Source organism: Myxocyprinus asiaticus, chromosome 48, assembly GCF_019703515.2.
Source record: "Myxocyprinus asiaticus isolate MX2 ecotype Aquarium Trade chromosome 48, UBuf_Myxa_2, whole genome shotgun sequence".
Lineage (NCBI taxonomy): Eukaryota > Metazoa > Chordata > Actinopteri > Cypriniformes > Catostomidae > Myxocyprinus > Myxocyprinus asiaticus.
The window spans coordinates 17,777,270-17,796,713 of record NC_059391.1 but is presented as its reverse complement, the minus strand read 5'-3'; the positions used below and the strand labels follow the sequence as shown (position 1 = coordinate 17,796,713).

General features: G+C 38.3%; 1 protein-coding gene across 5 annotated transcripts in view; it reads left to right on the top strand.

Annotated features, from left to right (window-relative positions):
- The window catches only part of LOC127437815 (lysine-specific demethylase 7B-like), a 55,752-nt gene that overhangs the window by 12,659 nt on the left and 23,649 nt on the right, over positions 1-19,444 (top strand). For 2 of the 5 annotated variants that reach the window (XM_051693010.1, XM_051693005.1), the window contains exons 2-4: positions 7,891-7,976; positions 8,288-8,405; positions 16,686-16,846. In XM_051693010.1, the coding sequence (XP_051548970.1) occupies positions 7,891-7,976; positions 8,288-8,405; positions 16,686-16,846 (365 nt within the window). Of the gene's footprint in view, positions 1-3,759; positions 3,816-7,890; positions 8,163-8,287; positions 8,406-16,685; positions 16,847-19,444 lie in introns of all 5 variants that reach the window. The other 3 variants (XM_051693008.1, XM_051693009.1, XM_051693006.1) reach the window with 3 other exon arrangements.

Sequence of the window (19,444 nt, the reverse complement as noted above, 5' to 3'; positions counted from 1 at the left end):
ACAGTGATCGAAAATGAAAATGCTTGACGTGACTTTTCACTGAATTCGAAATTCAGTGACAACTACCTGACAACTATACATTACGTATAAAAGAGGGCCTTATTTTTTATTTTGAGATTGATTACGTTGTCATTTTTAGTGGTACCTTGATTGTCCACAGAGACGTCTCATAGCAACCAAACTGATAAATGCTGCAATGCTAATGTTTGTTCTGCAGGTTTATGATAATCAAAAGAAAGTTTAATCCACCATGTTTTAACATCTGTCTCTGCACATGTTTACTAATCAGGTTTTATTGTTATATAATGTAGAAACTTTGACTCATTAATGTATATTATTTAATAAAAGTGTAGGTTTATCATTGACGGTAAATCTCCCTCGGTGCCGACATGTTTGCATGACACATCTGCATCTCAGCAAAATCAGAGCTGAAGATTTCCGCACGACTTGTAAGTCCAACATTAAGTGGTGTTCCATTGCAGTTTCCCAGTATGTAGTTTAAAATTCCAAGTTGGGAGGAAGCATGAATCATCATAGCAACAAACTCCAACAGAGTGCAGCATGACTTTCTGTCCGGGGCAGAGACTGCGCTCTACACTCTGGAGAAGAGTGTGCACACACACGCACAAGGTGAAATCTTTCTTTCAAACATCTAAATGGAGCGCAGCTGAATGTAACACAACGCAGGGTCTTCAAAACTATTTTTAACTTAACATTGCGTTTTAAAAACGCGATGATTATGGCATCACGGAAACCATGGTTTGCAGATGAAATCATTTGAGAGACTGGTGTTGGCCCACCTGAAGAACATCACTGGACCCTTTCTAGATCCCCTTCAATTTGCTTATCGAGCAAACAGGTCTGTGGATGATGCAGTCAACATAGGATTGCATCATATCCTGCAACATCTGGACAGACCAGGGACATATGCAAGGATCCTTTTTGTGTACTTCAGTTTGGCTTTCAACACCATCATCCCAGCCATACTCCAGAATAAATTACACCAACTCTCTGTTTCCATGTCTATCTGTCAGTGGATTACCAGCTTTCTGACGGACAGGCAGCAGCTTGTGAAACAGGGGAAACTCACTTCCAGCACCTGTACAATCAGCACTGGTGCGCCCCAGGGATGTGTGCTCTCCCCACTACTCTTCTCCCTCTACACCCATGATTGCATTGCCAAGGACCCCTCTGTCAAGCTCCTGAAGTTTGCAGATGACACCACTGTCATTGGCCTCATCCAAGATGATGATGAGTCTGCATACAGAAGGGAGGTTAAACAGCTGGTTGTCTGGTGCAGTCAAAACCTTGAGCTGAACATGCTCAAAACGGTGGAGATCTTTGTGGACTTTAGGAGGAACACCCCAACACTGACCCCTCTCACCATTCTAAACAGCACTGTGTCAGCAGTGGAGTCATTCAGGTTCCTGGGCACTACCATCTCACAGAACCTGAAGTGGGAGATCCACATTGACTCCATTGTGAAAAAGGCCCAGCAGAGGTTGTACTTCCTTCGCCAACTGAGGAAATTCAACCTGTCACAGGCGCTGCTTATACAGTCTACTCAGCAGTCATTGAGTCTGTCCTCTGCACTTCAATAACTGTCTGGTTTGGTTCAGCTACGAAATCAGACATCAGAAGATTACAAAGGACAGTTTGGACTGCTGAGAGGATTATTGGTTGCCCCCTGCCCCCCTTCAGGAACTATACATTTCCAGAGTGAGGAAAAAGGCTAGAAAAATCACTCTGGACCCCTCTCACCCTGCCCACTACCTTTTTGAACTGTTGCCTTCTGGCCGACGCTTCAGAGCTCTGAGCACCAGAACCATCAGGCACAGGAACAGTTTTTTCCCCCAGGCTATCCATCTCATGAACAGTTAAATTGCCCCATTGAGCAATAACTATGTGCAATACACAGTTTAGTCTTTCTTATATTTATCCAACACATCCAACCTCTTCTGCCATTTCATTCCTCTGGAAAAAAAAACAAAAAAACATTTGCACTGTACATAACAGATTTGTATTTACACTGTACATAACAGATTGTATTAGATTTGCACTACACATGTGTATGTGTGTCTGTATGTATGTGTATAATTCGTTTTTATTTTTTATTATTATCTATGTCTTGCTGCTGTTTTTGTATTGTTGTACACTGGAAGCTCCTGTCACCAAGACAAATTCCTTGTATGTGTAAGCGTACTTGGCAATAAAGCTCATTCTGATTCTGATCACGGAAACCATGGTTTGCAGATACACGTTTCAGAAACAGTGGTGCACACTTACACTAAACTTATTACGGTAATCTGAAGGAAGAACAGAGACGCACGTTCTGAGCATCGTTGCATTGAATTGACCAGCGAGTCTTCACATAATGACAAAATATTATGTATTATATTTTGATTATGCCCTCTTTTGTACTTATTGTATCAGACTACATTATAAAAGCCTATGTTAATGAAAAGACGTTGGAACAATGAGACACAATGCAGCAGCCAAAGACGTATGACATATATGTACATACTGTATTTGTACAAGTCTATGTGCCCCCCCGACAAAATGACCATCCCTATTCTGAACCTGAATATAAAATGATATTAAGATATCTTTAATACTTCGGGAGTTATATGTACTCCAACTTTGGAAAAACAATAGTGTTTTTTTTTTTTTTTTGTTGTTGTTTTTTACCCCTCCAATTTGTGGAGTCTCACCATTAATGTAATGCAACAGGGCGTGCTGATTTTAGTAATAGACCTACCCATCTCTGTGTAAAAAATAACGTTTTTTTTTTTTTTTTTTTTTTTTTACCTGTAATTTTGTTCAAATCATAAGTGAAATTTGTAACTTGAACCCCCTCTACAAAATGATGGATTACTCCGTTAATACTGATCCATGAGATTTAATATTTTAGCTTTAATTTCCCTTAAGAACATAAGTGGTAAAAAAAAAAAAAAGTAATCCGCCACTAAAGGACATCATGTCTTGTCCATGTTAGAGAAGAAGAGCGACATAGATAAAACAGGCTCAATGTAATCAGTTGCTGTGTCACGTTTGGAAGGATGCATCCTCCAGAGGTCGCATTTGTCGGCCGCAAACGTCATCGAGGCTGTCTCGTTTCATAAAAGTGAGTAGGACACTTCAAATGCGACATCCAAAAGGTGTATCCTTCATGGGCACTCACAATCCACAATTCTTTGCTTCAATGGAAATGTCTAAAAAAAAAAAATTACGCCAATTTGCCCGTAAATATGATGTTCAGACGCAAGGAATGTTCATTCCCAAGTTGAAGTACCTCAGTAAATAGGTGCAGAGTATATAATATGTAAAATTATATTAATATATAATTAAAATAAAGTATTAGACTAAAAGTACAACTGTAAAATCTATTTTATTTTCTCTTTACATCATCTCCTAAAATGTACCTCATACATTCCCTTCCAGAGGGAATTTGTTCCCTTCTCACTCAAAGCGCTCACGCTTGTTAAAGAGTGACGTGCTGTCATAGCAACCATGTTACGTTCCGTTTGTCCTACGAAGGCCGTCTCATTTAAACGAGGCTTGTTTAAAGGAGGACACTCGGTATACTGCAGCCTTCAAAGGACGCGTCCTACCTAGCGCGCAGCCTTCGAAACAAGACACAGCTAGTGTTGGAGCGTTTCTCTATTATGTTTTCTGCATACACTGTGATAGTGTGTTAAAGTACACATGAAAACAAGCACAGTTGATCTGCTGGTCTCCTTGTTTCATTCCAACCTACAGTTACATCAGTGATCGCCAGAAAAGCAGATTCAGCTGACATCTCATCATCACACATGGTATGTTATGTAGGCAACTGTGTTTACGCAGCGTGTTATGATTTAATTTCTAACAAAAAATTTTCAAAGGTCCTAAATATCCCATAATCCATAACGTGAAGTTTTAATTAACTAAATTATGTAAATGAGTTATATATCTTGTAAACAAGTTATTACTAACAGTAATTAAACAATTAACAAATTTGTACTAAACATTGCCTAAGTGTATTAAAATACACTGAACAAAGAATATTTTAAGAGGACAGTGCCAATGCTGGCATTTCTTAAGTGTAATAATTTAAATTATATTTAAGCAGTGGGCTACATGCACATATTATTTGAAATTCTCCACGTGCGTTTTGTGGTATTGATGTTGATGATTAATTGATCATTAATTTCCACAACCATCGATTATGAAAATGTCTGAAAATTGACATCCCTAATGACTTTTTCACTCTATTACTCACCACCAGCTATGTTATGACATCAAAACACTTACTTCAACGCATGATTTAAAAAATTTTTTAACACTTGTATTACAGACCCACCTACATATACACACTTATTCCTGTATCGTAAGCTTGCTTGGCAGCTCACCTGCTAGAGCGTTGGACTTCAAACTCGACGACATGATTCGCACACAGCCAAAGACACACGAAAGTGAAAATGGCATAGAGGCAACATGAAATGACATGATTGCTTCAGTAAAAAAAAAATATATAATTTTCAAATTTGCATTTTTGGTAAGGATGTCTGTTTTGTTAAACTCCCATTTTTCTTTTTGGACACTATTGGTCAGGTTTAGGGTAAAGTTTTAGGTTAGGGTGGTAGGTTTTACTATGGTTTACATTTTACTCCATCTAAAATTCACCTTTTAAAACCTTGTCTGATTACAACCTTTTCGCTTGGTTTCTGTATACACCTTCCCAATTTCTATTCTGTTCTCTCACTGTTTCCTTTATTTGTGCACTGCATTTTGACTAGTGAGATGGATATACACCAGTCTGAATGGCGAATTAAACATATAAAAAATAAAATTGCAGCCTGTTGTGATTTAGAAATTGCACATGCAAAGTTTCATTTTATTGTGATTTTGATAAATCGTGCAGCCTGAATTCACAGTTATTCTGGCTCTGGGTTGGTGATTGAAAGCTGTTGTGACAAAGATACAACAAGAAGAAGTAGGTACTCCATCACAGGGGCTGAATTGTATATCTAAAATTGCCATGACACTACCATTTAACTGCCTTAATTCTCATTAGCGGAAACCTGCCAATGTCACAGTACTTCATACTTTCCTGGCCTGTTGCATCATTCTCTCTTTCTGCTGGAATCTTCCTGTTGCGCTAGCAACCCATCAGTCCCTCATGATACAAGCTCTCTATTGGCCTAAACTCATTCAGATTCAGAGCTCATGCAGTCTTCTCTCGTACCAATGCTGTTTTTTCTACCAGGCTTGCTTGGTAACAGATGAATGTTCTAGAGTCTGCTATAGTGGCTTAAAATCTCCTGAGTCAGTACTGTTTCTAGTGACAGTGTTCCTCCAAACAGCTTACTCACAGGGAGTGTAGGAATCAAACTTTCTCCCAGATTTGAGGAGAGAGCCCACTGTAATTCAAGAGCTCATGATATAATAACCTCCATGACTCACTTCTTATATGTCCTTTTGGTAGTCTCTTCACAGTCAAAGCTCTGAGAGGAAGTGAGAAAAAAGTATAAAGGAAACTGAGCAAGGAGAAGGGGGGGGGGGGGCGGTTCTTGGCTGGTGTTCACCATGGCAGCTTGCTCAGGTTGTTTTGGCTGCCTTCAGAAAGAATATTGATGTTGACGTGTTCGTTGTAGCATCTGTAACTCGTATGGGTGAGTGCTCACACTACACGACCATTGTCGAGACTTCTTGTCGCAGACCAGCTGCCGACTCGAAACATTAAACGAAATGAGCTTGAGTCATGTAGTGTGCCCTAGGCTTAAGTGGAAGACAGGCAATGCTTACTGAGGCATTGTGCATTCAGTTCATGCCATATGCTCATACAGCGTACACTACAATTCTGCCTTCCCTGAAAACGGGGGTTTAGAGAGCTTTGTGGACACACTACTGCCACTTAAACACTTATGTTTCCCACACTTGGTTCCAACACAAACACACTCCCCCCACCCCTCTTCCCCTCCTGTCTTTTGCCCTGGAGCCCAACCAAATGTAACCTCACATCTGGAGCTCTGGTTTAGCCAGGCCTGTCTGGGGTTAAACATAATTGTCCATAGATGACCCAGTCTGGAGTTACCCTTCGGTCACTTGAGGCAAATCTGTTGAATCTTTGCTTCACATCAGGATCAGATTTCAAGCATGGAAGGGATTGTTTCACAGTTGCAGTGTTTCATTTAGATGCGATATACATTAACATCCTAGTTTACAAATTCCAAGAGGCTGTGCAGTGAGGGTTGCACAAAGTAGGGATGTGTAAAACTACTTATTTTCGAAATTGGCTAGTCATTGGGTTGCCTGTTCGACTAATTGACTTATTGGTCTTAAAGAAACCCTGTATAGTTAGGCAGGTTTTGGGTTCACTGGACCCCGATGGACAAGTTTCTGAGGGGTGTTGAGAAAGACCTGCGAACAAGATGTGTAGTGGAATGGAACAAACCGCAGTTTCTTAAGGCGGTCGCACACCGGACGAGAAGCGCCACGGCTAGGACACGGCACAGGTATCAAACACAGGTGGCAGACACTATACACAGTTAACAAGGTTTTTCCCTTAAAGAATGAATAATGCTAGAGTAAATAACCTAGTTCCTTTGATAATGATTTGGGTTGAATATAATGGAAAATATGCAAGTTGCGCTCCGTGGCGTGGCAGAAATTTTAGTTGCCTCTGGAGTCATAGCTGGGTGCCCCCAACAGACACCGAGTGGTGGTGGCGGTGTGCATACCTTCATTGAAATCTGTTGTTTTGAATTTTAGAATGTGCCATGTCGTCCGTCAGACATGTCCAGTGTGCAACCCTCTATAGACTTATGCACCAAAAACGTTAGATGGAGCACAACGGAATGGAACAGAATGCAAGAGTATTGATGCATGGTTTTTAAAAGAAGAGCAAATAGAAGTTTATTTGACATCAAAGCTGCCTGAATGTGGATGCAGCAGCAGAGCTTTAAAGTGGCAGGGATGAACTTTAAAAATGCATCTTCTCGAGGGTTTTACCATGCAAAAGTGCATACGCACCATACACTGCCAGCACTCATTAAAGCACTGCTGCTAAAATTATTTTTAAAAATGTAGGTAAACTAATCGACCAGTCAACCACTTTGGCCCATCCCTACTCTCAGTTTCTCAGTTTGTTGCGCTGTTTCAAAGCCACGTTGCACCTCGCACACAATATTTGTTGTATTGCTGTCAGACTTCGGCTACTTCCAGCTAGTCAAGTGTTCTCAAAGTAAAGCCCTTGTTTGGAACACCTCACTCTGGGTAATATAACACTCAAATCAAGGAGCTGGCGAAATTGCTTTTTTTGGCAATGCTGAGCAAAACCTGAGCCAGAGAAATGTGCAAGGGCTCATTACCTGACTGGAAAATTAATCTCTACACAAAGCCAGGAGCTAGTTTGTCATATGACTTCCTGTGCAACATCATGCCTTTTAAAGTAATTGGAGGGTGCGGCTGAAATTGGGAAAATTATTAAGTGGGCTGAAAGGGTCTTAAGAGATAAGACTCGTGTGGTGGTTGTTGGCAAGGCTACAAAACTCTTTAGATCTAAGAAGTTGAAGGAAAAAAAGCATAGTAAAAGCAAGTTTTTGTATTTGGCTTTTCTATAAAGGAACAGATTCAATGCTATATAAGTTGCTAAATATAAGTTCCGTGCAGCCTATTCTAGAACATTCAATGGGTGTTGCACATGTTTTTGGTTTAAACCTAACACACTTCTTTTTGTGAAATGTTTTGCTTGAAAAGTGTGCTTTGGGTTGCTTTAATATTATGCTATCAATTGCAGTGACATTTATACATTTGTTAATGGCTGGATAAGTGTTGGAATGTGTCCAAAACACAGAATTTACAATAAAAATAAAATCAAAACATTAATTTGTTTACTTTTTGTTGCAGTTGTGTTGCAGTAGAAGAGCACCATGCTGTGGACATTGATGTTTACCACTGCCCAAACTGTGATGTCCTTCACGGACCTTCCCTGAGTATGTATCCCCGTCTCTTTGGACTGCAAAAATCTATTTTCATTTAAGCTCTGCTTATTTTTCCACTGCCCTGAGGGGATATTGTTACCCTGCTAATTAAACCTTGTAATTATCAGATGGAGACAGGAACTGAATGAATGTCTGGTTTAACTGGATTCAGAGTGTCTGGTCAACTGTACTGCTATGGTCAGCAAGCAGAGCTGTGACACTCCATTACTAAAATGCTTTCTTTAGTGTTGTGGTGGTCTGGTAATGACTTTGTTATTGTTCTGCGGCCAGACATATTACATTCACTCTGCCTGATTTTATAGTGAAGAAGCGAAACAACTGGCACAGGCATGACTACACTGAGCTAGATGATGGCAGCAAGCCAGTGCAAGCTGGCACTTCAGTGTTTGTGCGGGAGCTGCAGGCCAGGACCTTCCCTAGGTACGTGTGCCAAGCTGTAAGAATACAACACCCTCAGTACAATGTGAAATAACATATATGGGCACAACTAGGGCTGGGCTATGTAACTAAAAAAAATTTATTATCCTTTTGAGAATATTCTCAATAAATAAATAAAAATTGTTTTTTATCCTTTTGAGAATATTCAATAAAGCTAATCTCAATATTAGGCTGATAATCGGATCCAATATTCATAATTTTTCTAATTATCGGAATCGTTATTTTGTCTGATCTGACTGCCAATAAATTTTAAAATGCGATTTGTTGCCACTGATGCCACCACCTCTCTCTGAAAGTTTACTGCTGGTAGTCTGGTAATGCCCCGCCCACAGTATTATCAGATTGGTTATATGTCACGAGTAAATGGCCAATCATCACTGTACTCCGTATTCGTGGGAGAGAGGTGGGAAAGAGGAAAGTAGCTAGAGAAAGATGAATCACTGAGAGGACGAGTTGTTTTCAAAGGTTAGAATGCAGATACTAAAGTTGCAATAAACATCACAATACTCTATGCCAGCGGTCACCAATTAGCAGTCCGGGTCCGGACCCTGGATTTGTTCCATCCGGACTGCGAGACATCATGACAATGGCTGTTTCTACACTTTAGGTTAGCAGCGCGACAAAACAATGGAGCTGTGTACACAGCAAGCGCTCCGGGTTGTAGATTGCACAGATCTTTCAGCGCTATATCTTTGAATATTTTCTCTAACAATGAACACACTTAATTAATGCCCTTTCATGCTCCGCACGCATTGCCTCTCTCCCCCGGCCCACGGCATGAGGCATAGTAGAGCTGCAGATGCGGTTATTTCAACAACAGTAGACCGTAACGGAGAAATACAGTGAGCAGCAATATAGATGGGTGGCAGAGATAAGGACTGATTAAACAGAGTACTCGCCCGGACGAGTTGATGTTTTTACATGTTATAGCTGATGATGGCATTCAGGGTTTGAAATTTAAATTTTTGGCTCAACGCCCACTGCGGCTAGTAGTTTTCCAAGGTTACTAGCCACTCAGCATTTTCACTAGCCAAAATCCCCCACCTCGCAAAAAGTGATAAAAGGTAACTGGAGACTGTAACTGCATGCATTTGATTGGACATTTTATTTAAACATGAATGATGCGAGTTCAGCAGGACAGAGGCCTAATGATTTAAGTAACCTATGAAATATCCAAAGGCAAATGCCTGTTAGAAAAGGAGAAGGACAGAACAGGAGGAAAATGTGTCAATAACTTGTCCATAATTCATGGAAGTTTCAACCCTTTCAAATTGTAAATGCCTATGAAAGTTTACCATTGTTGATTGTTTTACCATTGTTCAACAGTGGCATTTGCAATGACAAGGCCATTATTTAAGACCATGGGTGGTCTCACATTACTGTGATTAGGTTCATGTTGATAGTCTTTTCTTTAAAAAAATTAAAAAAAACCTGTAGTGTTTGTTATGTAAAAGGTAATAGCCTAAACACATTTAGAAACCTTTTACTACAACATTCACAGTTGTAATAGACTCTAATAGATTCATCCTAATAGATTTAATATTTCTATGCTAGGGCTGCAACTAACAATTATTTTGATAATTGATTAATCTTCGATTATTTCTATGATTAATCAATTAATCGTATAAAAATGACATTTCTATTTCCTGTATTTTATTAAAATATGATTTTTCAAAAACTGAAATGATAAAGGGTGTAAGGATGTGGTTTGATTTTACATTACTGAATTAATGATTCTTTACTCTCACAAAACTTTGAACAAAGCCTGAATCATAAAAAGTTAAGTTTAAATTTATTATTATTATTATTATTATTATTATTATTACTTTCAGGACATATGCGAAACAGTCGCTTAACTTGTGAAACTTTAAAAAAAAAATGCTCATCAGATCCATAGGGCATCTAGTGGGACAAAAGCTCAGCCCAGCAGGAGGCAATAGTGACACCAGAATAGAAATATTAATAATTCTGTCCAACTGAAAAATACATAATTATATTAGATTAGTCACTGATTATATACATTTAAGTATTTTAATATTATAGTTTTTTAAATAGTTTTACTGATTGCATGTTTCTAAACTATTCTTTTCAAAAATTGCGTGTTTATCCAGCAAAATAATTTTTGCCATTGTATAAATTTACTAGTGAAATCAGACATTACATGTGGCATTATCAGGAGGACTTTCAAATATCAGGACCCTTAGCATTATTATACATTATATTCAGCATTACATATAGTTTAATATAGTGCAATCATCTGTAAAACTTACATGTGCAGGAGAAAACACATTAAAAACCGGCACACCTTGACTGCTGAGACTTCCGTCTGATATCCATGAAAGTTGCACAATTGATTACATTGAAACTGAAATCGTGGTCTGATGTTGGACAGTTTAATCAAAATGATTGCACTCCCTTTCTCCATTGCGATCGGTTTGATTGACACGGATGCGCATGTGCGTTCGCTTGCACGTTAGAGATTAACAGAGACTCGCTTGTGGTAAGAACAAACAGTTTTGCGAAATACGCGGCTGATTTTGAATTCATAACATATTTACATTATAAAACATAGACAATAGCAGTAAAATGTAAGTGATGCGCTGGAGAGAATCAACTCTTCAGCGCATCAAACTGCACAATCACTCTGTAAACGCACCTGATGCAGCAACCGCTCCACATTAAACTGTATGATTATTATGATCTTCTTTCAAGTGTTTATAAAGTGCTCTCCTGCGCTGGACAACTTGGGTCGTATTTCTCCGCTACAACTTGTCTCCGATGTTTTTCAAATGAGTTTCATCATGCAACACATTTTCACTGGGCTGTGAAGTGACGTCACTGACGGGGCTTCTTCGTGCTTACTGCAAATATCCAACTAATCGATAATGAAATTCGTTGTCGATGATTTCCATTATCGATAATTATCGTTTAATTATTAGTTGTTGCAGCCCTAATCTATGCAAATTACCATTTAGTGTTACTGCATTAAAATTATATATATATATATATATATATATATATATATATATATATATATACACACACACACACACACTCTCTCTACCGGTCAAAATTTGTCATGATTTTCATGATCTTAAAAATCTTTTGATCTGAAGACGTATGCTTAAATGTTTGAAATTAGTTTTGTAGACAAAAATATAATTGTGCCACCGTATTAATTTATTTCATTATAAAACTAAAATTTAATTTAAAAAAAATAAAGTTTTTGAAATTGATGACTTGGACCAAATAATAAAGAAAAGCAGCCAATAAGTGCCCTGCATAGATGGGAACTCCTTCAGTACTGTTTTAAAAGCATCCCAGGGTGATACTGTACCTCAAGAAGTTGGTTGAGAAAATGTCAAGAGTACATTTCTGCAAATTCTAGGCAAAGGGTGACTACTTTGAAGATGCTAAAATATAACACAGTTTTGGTTTATTTTGGATTTTGTTTAGTCACAACATAATTCCCATAGTTCTATTTATGTTATTCCATAGTTTTGACGACTTTACTATTATTCAAAAATGTGAAAGGAAAAAAAAATTATAATAAAGAATAAGTGTTTCAAATTTTTTTGACCATGTGTGTGTGTATATGTGTGTGTGTGTGTATATATATATATATATATATATATATATATATATATATATATATATATATATATATATATATATAAATAATATAATTTAGTAAGGATGATGATGTATTTGTCTCCTCTTTATCTCATCAGTGCTGTTTATAATATATGTGCTGTCTAGCAGTTTGAGATGTTTGACTTCCTCCATCTTGCTCTTTATACTAGAATATAGAATTCTCTGTAGATTTCAAATGGGTAACATACGTTTTGTGTTTTCCACCGGCCGCCGCAATATCGTGTGAAGCTGTTCCAGAGCTCTGGCGATCTTATCTCTGGAGCAGAGCATGTGAGCAGAGCGGTGTCACACTCTGCTCAATAACCCGCTCCATGCATGTGCGCTCCACTCAACCGCTCATGGCCCAAGCAGACTCTCTGCTCAAGTACCGCTCACCAGTAAAAAAGTATTCGCTCAAATCACTCTCCGACATTAAATTTCTCTGTAGTATACTTGGTTCCAAGTACGTACACAGAGAGTCGCTACAGTGGCCCGAGCAAGGAGCCCCTCTGGGTGAAATATAGACTATAGTCCAACATTTATTAATTGATCAAATACTTAGTAACATACACATCTGAAATTATGTGATTTGTTGTGTTTTAGTATATAAATTCTCGCTCCTTATTTTGGACTGGTTTACAATGGCTGTTAGATAATCGGGTCTACCAGACCTTCCTTATCATTTGTAATCAGTCAAATATTTCTCTGTTAGCACATATGTCATTTGAACATCTTCAAATAATGCCATAACATTTGTTTTCAGTTCTAATTACCTTTATTTACAAGTGATAAAACATATGTGCATTGGCACAGAAACTCGCGCGCACATTTGCGCTTTTCAGTTTAAACTGGACCCGAGTGATACAACCGACCCAGAAAACCTCAATCTTTTCAACTTTAAAGTTTGTTCGAGTCGTTTATGACAATAATGAAAACATGGACTGGTACCAGGAAAAATATTGCAGGTAAAAGTGAAATTCATAATTGTTTTTCAGTTATCTCCATGGAATGGTTATATTGCAGATTTGATACATTAATATGCTTCTGATTTAATGCTATCAGACTTTGGGTCTGTAAATTAAAATGAGCAATTTCTCATCCTAATTTTGTGTTCAGTTTTAAAGGGTGTATTAAGTTATCCAGAAAAGTGCAGTGAATGTTTTTCTCTTTTTCAGTGTTGTTGCTTTATTAATATTCCCTACAATTTTATATGTACGAATCATATGCAATCTAAAGGACTGTGGTTATTTATATAATAATTCTTATATTAGTAGATACCATGTGCCCCCTTTGTTTTTCCTTGATATTTTAAAGCAGCATAAATTGAATCTGGACTTTATATGGGTCAAACGATCATGTCTTGTGCATGCGCTCTTTATATATACAGCAAGGTTTAACCATGGATTTAACAAAAAAAAAAAAATTTGTCCTGCATAAAGTGAGTTTTTTTTTTTTTTTTTTTTTTTTTTTCCAATATATATTAGATGAAATCATGTTTAATGATCCTAAAACAAATAAAAATAACTGAATTCACAAATTACACTGCCTTTTGTTTTTGTTTTTTACTAATGTACAATCATTTATAGCTTTTTTCTCTGCGCATGAATGCAGCAAGCGATGTCGAAGATGTTATCTGCAAACACTAATCTACAGTCAGTTTTTTACATTTCACTTATCGTTAAGGTGTGGATTTGGCTTTGGGATACTGACCAGCAGCCACTTTATCCTGAAGTTGAAATCGAAAGCAACAGGTGGTCGATTAATTGAGAGAATTCCGCTATGAATTTCTCTATTCTAGAGCGGAAATCTTCACCAATCAGATGCTCAATTCTACAATGGAGGCATGAAAGCAGAATGCTCCGCCTGCAAATTAGGACACACTGATCTGCAATATCATACATGTTTATTGGTTTTGATGCAGGGATTTTTGTGTGTGTGTTCGCTGGGATTCAAGGAAAAATGCTTTGCCAATATACAGTATTATTAAGCTTACATATTCAACTGAGGGTGCTCTAACATTCGCAACCCTGCAGAACTGGGCCTGCATCTAGCTGGCAGCTGCACTGACATGATGGCAAAACAACAAGATACCCTACTTATCTATTAATTTATTATCGAATAGTAGTGTAGCCTACTAGCTCACCTTTTGCTGCACTACCATGTTTGCGTAGCATATGCTCGTGCTCTCTGGCAATGTGACACGTTCGATTCCAAAAGGAATATTTGCTAATTCTCACGGTCTCTCCACACTCCCTTTCGATTTCCTCGTTCTTAGCTTTGATTTATACTTTGCATTTATTTAGGTTATAAGGTTTGCAACTTCACTAAAACAATGTTTAAGCTCCATAACCTCGGGCCTATTGCTTATTTCGCAGATTCTTAAACCAGCATATCACGAAGCGCATTCTGGGTTGAGCGAGCAGCACTGAGCAGCCTGAGAGAGTGAAGTGGAATATTCAAAAAGGCGTTCTCCGCTCAGGTGGAATTATCACCGCTCCACTCAACGCTCAGCTCACATGCTCTGGAGCGTGCTGGTGTGCACTGAGGCAGTTCACACTAAAGCAGGCTTCATTTGCCCCGCACAGATGCGCGGGTAATTTATGAGAGGCATATTTGGTGCCAATAAAGCGCTCCACGTGAGATGAATACGGTTACATTTCCTTCAACAGCAGTTCTGAGTTGCCTGACATTCCCAGAAATTTCAATGCAAGGAAAAACCCTGAAAAAACGACACCCGCCAAAGTGGCTAGTAAGAGTGACAGAGTTACTCGCCACGGTCAATTTTTACCCGCATTTGCCGGGTGTTAATTTCAAATGCTGATGGCATTTATAGTGGTGGCTATCTAACCAATGTTAGGAGGTTTAGCAAACGTAATGTCATCTTTGCTAGTGTGACACTCCTGTTCTACCCGCTCCATACAGGACTCGAACCGGCGTGGGAGGCGGGTACGCTAACAAGGAGACTAAAGGCTACAGCCTCTAGCGTCAGTTGCTAGTGCACCTCTAGGTCAGGAGAGTGAGGTTTATACACATCTATCACACAGCTATCTATCAGCTGGCTCCCATTACAAACCTCACTCCCATCCCGGTCAAGGCACCATTGTGACGCTCCTGTTCTACCTGCTCCGTACGGGACTCGAACCGGTGTCTCCGGCATGGGAGACGGGTGCGCTAACAAGGAGGCTAAAGGATACAGCCTGTAGCGTCAGTTGCTAGTGCACCTCTTGAGGTCAGGAGAATGAGGTATATACACATTGCACAACTATCCATCAGCTGGCTCCTGTTACACTAGCGTTAAATCTTTCACCTCAGTTGTGAATATAATCCCGTTGCCCTTTTTGCACTTGACTAAATGGGCTGGCCAGCAAGATACATGAAGAGTGTCAACTTCAATAACGTTGATTCTCATCTGTTATCACATGTTAATACATAACATTCTGTTTTGAGCTGTTTAATTCATTATTTATTTTTAGATATTTAAAGTTTCAGTTCAAAAGAAATGCTGCTAGGAGCTCCCTTTATTTTTGAATAATATGTTGTTTTCCAGTACTTTTCAAAAGATAATATTGAAGTGTTCTGTTTTGCAGTATTTCATTGAACACATGTTCATAGGCATTTAAAGGACATTTTGTGTTGGTGTAATTTTGGACACTAAATGTATAGCAAATGTATATCGGCCCCAAATATCAGTTATCGGTCTCCTTGATTACTAATAATCGGTATTGGCCCTGAAAAAAAACCATATCGGTCGAACCCTACTCAATATTTATGTATTCGCTCTGAATGGTATTAAAAGGGGCTTTTTTCACAGCAACCATCATTTAGCCAAACAATAGGCAATTATTGCCTAATAGATTCGAAAGGTTTGATGCAAGAGTTTGAATCCAGTAAAAATCGACTTGGAAATGAAGGCATGTTTTCCACACTTTTTTTTTTTTAAGTGAACGAGAAATAATTAAATGTTATTGTTTTCATTTTATTTACACCAATATGACAATCCAAAGTAATAAACAGCAATATTTATCATAAATATACATATATTTTACTAAAACAGCTTAGTATAAAAAAAAGTGCCTTGGGGAATTCCGTGATCGTTTTTGACGCAAATGAATCCCTGAATCAGAGTTCATTTCAACGATTCAATAAAACCGGTAGTTTGAGCTGAATTAATTGAAATTAATCAAATAAAACTGGTTTTGCTACTAAAGTGAAATGATAGAGGCTATTAAAACATTTCTGTCTTAACACTCTCATACTCTCAAATCGACAAGGAAGGATCACAAAACTAGTCTAATGCTATGCTCTTAAGGAAACTTAATGGCTAAATAAAAAGTGCATTAATATCATCACATTATTCACGGTGTTGCTAAATTTGATATTGCGAGCAAAATCGTCGCAAGTGTTTAGTGAACATTTCACACATATATTGCACAGCAAATGTTCACAGTCTATGTTCAGACTGGATTTCTATAGTAATGGCTTTAAAAGTTTGATTTTAGATTACACATTTGTGTGTACAGATACAGATTTGTTAGGTCTGAGTCAGGAATTTATTTGTTGATTTGTACTTGTCACTCAAATCTGCTATGTAATGTCCCTGACAGTCTTTCTTCTGTGTTTAACCTACAGTGGGGATGAAATCTTGGAGCGAATGCAAGGCAGTCAGGTCACCCAGCAGTATCTTGAGAGGCACGGGTTCCGCTATCCCATCGCTGTGTCCAAAATGGAAGGGCTCGGTCTGCGGTTACCTCCGCCAGATTTCTCCATCAAGGATGTGGAGCGCTACGTTGGTAAGGAGGGAGAGTGGAATTAGGAGTTTTGTGCTTGAGGATGTGAATGTATGGAGTAGTAAAATCGAATTATTACTAAACCAGACAAAATCTGCCCTTTTAAGTATGTTGCAAAAGATCACAGTTGCCCCTTAAAATTTAAACCTACAACTTTTCAGTTACTAGCCTAGATCTTTACTAGACCATCCCATTAGTATGCAACAGTTCCAGAAACATGGCCAAGTCTTTGGTACAGCTGCTGTATCTTCCCTACTCCTGCACTCTGAGCGTTGTCTGTAAAGTTTAGGTTACAACCCACTCCTCCTCCTAATGCATTTGTGTGTAAGATTTTGTTATGGTGCACTCAATAATCAGCTGCTCCATTTGTGTCCAGGGGGAATCTGCAGCCCACTGGGTATGAAGGTGTGATTATATTGCACTCTTGCAGTGAGGTGACAAAAGATTGCCACAATGCCACACCTTCTGGTGACTGTGTGACTGCCGCTTGGCTACTAAAACTGATTATTACCAATGTATTTTAACCATTTAATCTAGTGGCTCAGTAACTTTTTTTTTTTTTTTTTTAGTTGTTAGCTTCATTTGCATTATTGTTAGACCAATGAGCAACCTTGTCCTAACCAGATGCGATGCGATAAGATTCCAGTGACAAGCAATCTGTCTGTCCACACCAGGCGCAATGTGACACTGCGATATTTATAAACTAAAATGAGGATAATTGACATTAAAATTGAATAAGAAAATAAGATAAGCGGATGGTTTTCCGGATATTGTAGCAGGAGGTGTGGTTCACAAACTTTTACTCTACGCAGATGACATATTATTATTTGTCTCCAACTCTAGAAGATCTGTGCCTAGCCTCCATAGGATCATCAGCAAATCTGAGAGATTTAATTAGTTAATTTTGGCCCATTAATGAAAAGTTTCTCGTGCAAGGTTGAAAGGTGGGCTTCTCTACATTTGTCTATGGCTGGGAAGGTCAATGTTATAAAAATTAATTATATCCCCAAATTCAATTATCTACTGCAGTCTCTCCCTCTAGAAGTTCCTCTTTCTTATTTTAAACAATTTGATAGAATATCTAAGTCTTTTATTTGGAATGTTAATCGACCTCGGTTACATTTCAGTAAGTTACATAGACCAATTGACAAAGGTTTAGACAGAAAAACAATTTTTTAAAACTGTCTAGGGATGCAAGGGTACGCCTTATTCAGTTTAAGATTTTGCATAGTTTCTACTGGACTCCCTCTAGATTGTTTAGGCTTGGTTTAAAAGACACACCGATCTGCTGGCGATGTCAGTTGGAGGTTGGAGACATAGCCTATGCTCTGTGTTTCTGCGCTAAGATTCAAGAATTCTGGGTAAGAGTCCAGAATATTATCTGTGAGGTTCTGGATACTCAAATTCCATTCTGCCCAAGACTATGTATATTGGGCGATGGGGTGGTTATTAAAGTAGGTGACAAATATAAAAAATCTGGGTCCAAACTAATGATTGGCAGACAGATAATTCTTAAGAGGATGGAAGTCAAAAGGCGCTCCCTCATTTCACAAATGGTCCTCCGAAGTGAGCAGGGTGATGGCATTTGAAAAGATGTCATATAAACAGCAATAAGATGCAAATAAGAAGTATGTGGTAAGAAATGGGACAAATACTTGTCCTTTCTGGAAGGCTTTCAGTGTGGACCATGTGGAGAGAGACATGATTATGGTCAAAATTGTATTGTGGAATTTTTCTTTTCTCCTTTTCTCTCTTTATTTGGTGATTTGTTATATTGTTATTTTTATTACAAAAAATAAAAGAAGTATTTATATTGAATGTGTGTAACTCAGGCTTGACCGCGATGATGTTTGTTGAGGGGTGGGGTTGGGGATTGGGAGGGGGGATGGGTAATTAATGGGGGTTAAAAGGGGATGATTGTTGATTCTGTTCATTTATGTTGTGCTATGTATTTGTATGTTGCTAATCATTAAAAAAAATCTAATGGCTTAAACGTTTAAACAAAAAGTAAACTGGCTTTGGCTGAATCTGGCAGCTCCTTCAGTTTATAAAACTATTTTACGAAAGACGTATTGAATTTCGATCAACACTTACAGCGACGCAACCGCTGCCATTATAATTAATAAAGATGTCTACACTGCAGTTGAGCCATTTCAGAAATGCGGTAGCAATGAAGTATTATTTCTTTGATTAACTTGCAATACAATACTGAACAATACTTTTTATCTGACCTGTTATTCAGCTGAGGCAACACCACTTCAATGATCCCAGGGGCGAATTCCCAATGCCATTTTTGCACAGCTTAAAGTTCACTGCGGGAAGGGGACGCTACTCAAAGGTTTGGTCAAAACGAAAGTGAGAAAATGTATCCATTCTCAAAGGGCACTTCCACTAGACTATTAGCAAAGGGGACCTTCATACAGGAATGTCATGTTCCTTTCAGAGAACCAACTTCAAGGGCTTTGGTCTTCAGAGTGATTAGGGCAAAGGGATGATAACTTTTGAGTTGAATTTGCCCCGGTCAGTCATATAAAATTTTGAATTATCAGGGAATATTTAAAGTCATGGAAATTTAGTGAATTTATATTTTTCTAGTTATGC